This window comes from Vitis vinifera, chromosome 13 (assembly GCF_030704535.1).
Source record: "Vitis vinifera cultivar Pinot Noir 40024 chromosome 13, ASM3070453v1".
Classification (NCBI taxonomy): Eukaryota; Viridiplantae; Streptophyta; class Magnoliopsida; order Vitales; family Vitaceae; genus Vitis; species Vitis vinifera.
This window is the reverse complement of record NC_081817.1, coordinates 1,995,780-2,002,654: the sequence shown is the minus strand read 5'-3', so window position 1 is coordinate 2,002,654 and position 6,875 is coordinate 1,995,780. Positions and strand designations below refer to the sequence as shown.

The 6,875-nt window shown below is 31.7% G+C and overlaps 1 protein-coding gene across 1 annotated transcript; it reads left to right on the top strand.

The window, feature by feature from the left end:
* Positions 1–2,775: 2,775 nt before the first annotated feature.
* On the top strand, positions 2,776–6,717 carry LOC100251921 (serine/arginine-rich splicing factor RS2Z32). The gene is made up of 7 exons (XM_002281720.5): positions 2,776–2,903; positions 3,695–3,806; positions 4,520–4,559; positions 4,720–4,815; positions 5,584–5,780; positions 5,886–5,981; positions 6,104–6,717. The coding sequence occupies exons 2-7, from the start codon at positions 3,700–3,702 to the stop codon at positions 6,480–6,482; spliced, it is 915 nt and encodes a 304-aa protein (XP_002281756.2). The 5' UTR covers positions 2,776–2,903; positions 3,695–3,699; the 3' UTR covers positions 6,483–6,717.
* Positions 6,718–6,875: the final 158 nt, after the last annotated feature.

Genomic DNA, 6,875 nt, shown 5'->3' with positions numbered 1-6,875 from the left:
AAATTAATTTCTTTGAATGTGCTTGGATTGGTTTTTCAGAGTCGGAATGAGAATAAACTGCTCATTACTGTGAAAATCAAATTTTCCTTTTCAGTAGGATTTCGATTAATCATTTGTACGTAATACCGTGATTCATCTTCATTCCTATCATCTTTCTTACTCTTCTTGAATGTATTTGAAAAGTTTGTCTTTTTCAAAATAACGAATAAAATATATTTTTAAACATTTTTATGTTGAAAATAATAGTAATTAAAATAAAATAGGAAAATTACAATGAAAAATAAAACACATAGTTGAATTCTTTACCTCTTTAATAGCTTTTTAGATTGAAATTATTTAGATTACATCACATCAATTATTTTTAAAAATTTATAAAAATATAAAAAAAAAATAGGTGTACTATAATTATTACATTAAACAAATGGGAACTGATTTTATTATATGAGATGAAACATGTAATAATTATTTTAGATTGAAAAAAAAAATTAATAACATTTTTTTCAAGTATTATCGATTTTGCACTTTAAAAAAAATAAAACTCTAATTGATTTAAATGAAAATGCTAAAATCTGTATTTAATTTGAATAATTATTTGATTGAAATAGATGAAACCATCCTCGATTTATAAATCTAATCTCTTTCATATTTGAACTTGAAAAATATTTAATGATATTTGGTATCATTATATAGAATGTTCAAATTATTAAGAGTTATGAGATTTTTTATGTACAATGCAACTTTGCTTGAAGGTTCTTTTGGATTTTCAATAGTTTTGTTTCATTTTGTAACCCATATTATTTATTATCCAAAATAAACACAATTCTCTTTGAATCTGCATTGTCATAACTTGTCAATGGATATCAACAAAGCTTCATCAATCTTTAACTATATTGCTATTGCATATAGGATTAATTGATTAAAAGGTATTGAAAGAGCCCAAATTTGTAAAACTAACCACTCCTATTTTCTTAACTTAAAGAATAACATATTTTTAACGTAAATACCCTTTAACGTTTCGATTATTTACATGTATTTAAAAAAAATATATTTTTATAAAAAAAAGTGAGGGTATTCTTATTCAAAATATATACTTTTAGGGTGAAAAAAGTTGGAGGTTTAGATATAAAAATGGGGATGATTTCATCTTTTTTAATCGTATAACCCTTGTATACATTTCATGTCATAGTCTATTATGGAGATAGTGATAACCTTAATGATGACTTATATCAAGATGTTGAATGGTCCAATGGTATTCTTTATGGGGAATATGTGTAAATAAACAAATATTTAAACATCATTTTATCATTTTATCGTTGTGTTAGACATTATATTTTTTATAATAATTTTAATTTTGATTATTGGTGTTTCATGCAATGTTGGCGAAATGTTCTTTATCAAATATGCATTATACTTTATGCATAATCATCCATTAAAGATTTCAAGCGACATTCCTATGCACTATTTTTAAGAGAAAATGACACAAAAATTGTTATACTTCAAGAACTTACCTATGCAAATGAGTTTATATGTCACTGAGAGTTAACTCTTAGCTTGGCGGAATTTTATTAAATGTTTGAAGTTTTAAATTTTTTAATATAATTTGATATGTTAAAAACATGTTTTCAATCTAAATGAACATTTTGTTGTTGATAGATGCATAATCAATATTTAGGTGAATAATTTGTTTTATATAACTTAACTCGGTACTTCTTTGTAAATGAATTGTAATCATAATTAAGTTCAGGTAAAATCTTATATTTAAAACTCTTAATTGTAGTTAACTCTAGGTGACCATTTTGATTTTAAAAATTTAACTATGTGGTTCTTAGTAAATGATAATCATAAAGGTAGAAAAAATTTAATTGAGAATCTTACTATATAGGTAAACCTTATAATCTAGTATAACTTAAACCAAAGATGTTTGCAAATGAAAATTAATCAACCATATTCAAGTTAAAGTGAATATTTAGACCGATAACTCAACTTAATTTTTTTGTAAATTACCACTCAATCATAATTAACTCAATTTAAATATTTTAACCATAAACTTGACACTGGTCAAGTTATTTGTAAATGAAATTTAATGATGGTTAAGTTCAGGTAAATATTATAATTGAGAATTTAACCTTAACTAAGTTATAGTTATGTAAATATTATAGTTAAAAACTTAACCTCGATTAAAATTGTTATAGAGGGTACTCAATCATACTTAAGTTCAAGTGAATATGCCGATTGAGAATTAACTTATCAATAATTTCAAAATCAACATATTATGAGATTCCTTACTTATCATATTCTGAACTTGTTATATGGATAACGTTTTTCTAAACTTTTTTGGACTGATTATTTACCTCTCATATATTTTTTTTTCATAACTAATATAAAAGTCTTTTTTTTGTTTATGACAGTGAAATCAAGATTTAGTTTCATTCATAATACAGAAAAAGAAAGAAAGAAAGAAAAAAAGAAAAAAAAAATCCGAAGGTATAAATTTTAAATAATTGTTAAAAAATAGTTAGTATTTTATATATATTTTGATCAATTACTTTTTACCATTCAGTTATTATCTGATTTAGATATTGCTTTTTTCCAATGTGGGTATGAAATTGAATTATTTTTAATTTATAGACTAATTGCTGATATTATTTGTTACATTTTAAAAATCTCCGATCATTGCAAATTGAATAAAAATAAATTTTGTTGTATTTAGTAGTAATTAACAAATAATAATAGTTTATTTTATTTTTTTTTAAAAAGGGAAAGAGGCGTTAGAAAATATGTGATTCACGAGAACGCATCGTAGCCGTCCATTCCTCGTCGTTGTCTATAAATAGGGGAGAGAGAAGATGCGCACCCCTCTTCTCAAGAAACAAATCTAGGGTTTTATCTGCCTCCGCTTTCGGGTACGCTGTCAATTCTCTTGTATTTCCATTGGTTTTGATGATTTTTTGATGACTTGCTTGAATCTGTCTTTTATGTTTCATGAATTTGTAGGATCTGAGAAGTTTTTGTTTTTGTAAGTTCGTAGGATCTGAAAATCCTTTTGTTTTTGAAAATTTGTGGATAATTTGTGTATGAATTTGGTGATACCACTTGTCTTTCGTTAGTAATCACTTTCTCGGAGTTTTGATTAGGTTAGCTTTTGTTTTTGAGGATTCCTGGATAATTTGTCTATGAATCTGTCTATAATCGTTTGCCTTTGATTCTGAAAACTCTTTCTTGGAGATTGAATAGGTTAGTTTTGTAATCCCTTTCCATTCCTCGCTCTCTTGGTGCGCTTGTGCATGCATTTTCTCTTTTTCCCTCGTTCCCCCGCCCCCACCACCTCCCCCCCCCCCTTTTTACTTTAAGCTGGTATGCAGGTTCTGCTTGGTCACCGGGTTAATTTGAGGAAAGGGAAAATTTGAAATCCGAGTCATAAACTTAACATTACTTGAAAGAAGAAGCACGATGTGTCAAGGAAAAAAGACAGGAAACATGAGTTTTATTTCTATTCTTATTGTTGTTAATCCTCTCAGCAACAAAACATGAGCTCGCTGATCTATTGATCTTTATAGGAATTGTGGATGCGTTTTAAAATTGTTGACATTGTTGGCCTTCCTTTTTTGGGTTTTCTCCTCCATGTAAGAGATATGTATGAGATCGATGCTGTCCTTTTTATTATTAACAATAAAAAAACCACATTTGGGTGCAGATAAAATGCCTCGGTATGATGACCGCCATGGGAGTACCCGTCTTTATGTTGGTCGTTTGTCTTCTCGGACAAGGTCGCGTGATCTGGAGGACCTATTTAGTAGATATGGAAGGTAATGTTAAATGCTGTTTGATAATCAAGTGATGTTTTATGTCAGTAATGAACAATACAGTAACATGCCACTTTAAGAAGTAGCATTATCCAAAGTGAGCTTTTCTCATTTTATTTTTCTTTAATAATTTGTTAAATCCTGGGCTATGTTTTCTTTAAGCAGATTCTGTTTATATTATATTAAAAGAGACTCATTTATTTCTGACTATATTACAATGTTAATGTTATTTTAATTTTGGCTTGCTTTTAACCATGTTGTGCATTCTATCTAAGATGCATCATCTTGTCTTGGTGGATTAGTGGTCTTTGGTGGTGGTTTTAGGGGTTAATTTAAATTTAGGGGTGTGAGCAATAACAGAGTCTTTGCCAAGCCTTTTCTGTGCTTGACATTGAATCTTCATTATACTAGCTGTGTGAGAATGTTGCACCCTTCCACGTGTCTGTAATTTAACTCAAATGATCTTGTTGAAGGTTTCTGGACTTTTTCCTAACCTGGAGGTCTATGGTGAGAGGTTGCCCATGGTGGAATTGGTGGATATTCTTGCCCAGTGTATAGGGGGACCATGGCGATTCTTTCTATAATGTTATTGCGTGTTTTTATGGAAATGGCAACAATCTCAAAGTGGTGTTTAGTTCATCTGTGAGGGGCGAAGTATCAACCCTTCGGTACTTATGTCATGATGGCCTTATTGTTTCTGGAACCCGTTTACGCAGAGTACGCGATGTGGACATGAAGCACGACTTTGCCTTTGTTGTATGTACTTCTCACTTTGTTATTTTTTTTCTCTCACTATTATATATTCTTATCTATTTTATAGTTTATTTAATGAATATATTTCTTCACTAAATCATCCTTGTCTTGCAAATATGATCGTCTGTGTTTCTTTCTTCTTTTGTGTCACTCCTAATGGCAGGAATTCAGTGATCCACGAGATGCCGATGATGCAAGGTATAGCTTGAATGGTCGAGATTTCGATGGAAGTCGTATAATAGTAGAATTTGCTAAGGGGGTAAGTTATATATAGTATATTGCTTTTGTTTTGATTTCCTGATTATTTTTATTTGAGTTTTATGAAGTATTTGCTTTTCTTTGTATTCTTTTGTACTTCTATGTAAGTGTAATATAGAGTTTGTGTCGTATGAGTTATTAGTTGAAGGCTATTTATTTGATTTTATATTTTTTGCTATTGCGAATTCCTCATTTACAACTATGAATAATCAAGTACCCATTTAAGTTGGATACAATGCATTTGATACATGGATTGACACATATTACAGTGATAATCCAGGTTAAATATTTTGTGTTGGGGAATAGAGAAATCCAATGGAATGCCATCTTTTGTTTTACCCCTTGTTTCATCATCTCCAAACATTATCAGTTGGCTGTATTTTTTAAAATCTACTAATTGTGATGTATCGTCCAAACTCTGTAAGTTTTTTTTTTCATAGATTTTAGGTTAAATTGCAAAAAAGGAATATTTCTTGGTAAAATATAAATTAAATAAAATCTATAAAAAAGAAAAACAAAAAAAGAACATTAATAACCTAGAAAAGATAATTTTGTTGAAAAAGAAATATTAACGAATTAATAATGTTGAATGAAAAAAAAATCTTCTAACACTGGAGAAGATCGAAGAAATGGCTAGTTATTTCAATCTCTTCCAACTTGCTATTTCAGTTTGATTTTCAAAACACATTTTATTCTCTCCTGATCTTTCCAGTGGATCACAACTTTCTCATTTTGACTTAAAAAGTGGTTAATTGTTGAGTTTTTGTAGGGTCCACGCGGTCCTGGTGGGTCTCGTGAGTATCTTGGCAGAGGTCCTCCACCTGGATCAGGTCGCTGCTTTAACTGTGGAATTGATGGCCATTGGGCTCGAGATTGTAAAGCTGGTGATTGGAAGAACAAGTGTTACCGCTGTGGGGAACGGGGCCATATAGAAAGAAATTGTCAGAATAGTCCGAAGAAGCTAAAGTATGCTGATCTTTTATGGTGTTTCTGCCTTTTTTTTTTCCAGCACAATGGTTGTGATAGCCTTATTATGAAAATACATATCAATGGGCTCATTTTGTGGGACAGGCGTGGACGTAGTTATTCTCGGTCTCCATCTCCTCGTCGTGGTCGGAGCCGGAGCCGAAGCAGAAGTCGTAGTTACAGCAGGAGCCGCAGTTACAGGTTCCTTTTTTCTTTATCATCCATTGCTATCATCCTTTGTCTTTATCAGAACTGATCAAAGTGTCACAAGGCAAATGGATATTCCTTTGATATGTGCTTATAAATTAAAATTTTGCCTCCAGTCAACCCAGATCATCTCCTAAGAGGGAGCGAAGTGCTGAGCGTCTGGAGAGAAGATCTAGGAGCCCTCATGACAGCAGGAGCCCTAAGCGGCGCAAGGCATCACCACCACCATCAAAGGGAAGGAAACGCAGTCCAACACCTGATGAGAGGAGCCCAAAAGAGAGAAGCCCCTCCCCAAGGGATCGTAAGCAGACCACCAATGGTTCAGACTACAGTGACAGCCCCAGGGTGAAGAGCAGAAGCCCTGCACTTGATGCTGAGAGAGACAGCCCAAGAGATAGGAATTACAGGAGGAGCCCTGATGAAGAAAATGGCCACAGTCGCAGCCCTAGTCCCATTCCTAGGGACGATGCAAGTCCTGTTGATGATGATGAGTAACGAGTAATCAGGGTTCATCAATAGAGTAGATCAGGCCCAAAAGCCAGTTTGTGGAACTTTCTCTATTTTATGGTTGGATTGCATTTTCAAGTAGCTGTAAACATTGGTAGTGAGATTTGATTTCCTAAATGTTTTTTTCTTTAAGCGAACAGCTCTTTGGAACAATTTGTCATCTGGCTCTGGTTTAAGCGAGAACAGGTACTTGGATTCTGGACCTGGTTTTTAAGTGGAACAACCATGGACAATTTGTGGTATTCGGGTATATTTATAGTACCTGAGGTATTGGTTAAATATCTTCTTTGAAAATTATGGAATTATTTTTTATTCAATTATTTAATGACTTTAAAATAGCGGGATCAACAGTTATAAAATACTTCAAAAACATCTGGATCG

Bases quoted from the DNA above. Each gene is read 5' to 3' on its own strand.
- LOC100251921 (XM_002281720.5), top strand. From the start codon at position 3,700: ATGCCTCGGTATGATGACCGCCATGGGAGTACCCGTCTTTATGTTGGT. The intron at 3,807-4,519 runs GTAATGTTAAAT...CCGTTTACGCAG, and splicing joins CTATTTAGTAGATATGGAAG to AGTACGCGATGTGGACATGA. The intron at 4,560-4,719 runs GTATGTACTTCT...TCCTAATGGCAG, and splicing joins AGCACGACTTTGCCTTTGTT to GAATTCAGTGATCCACGAGA.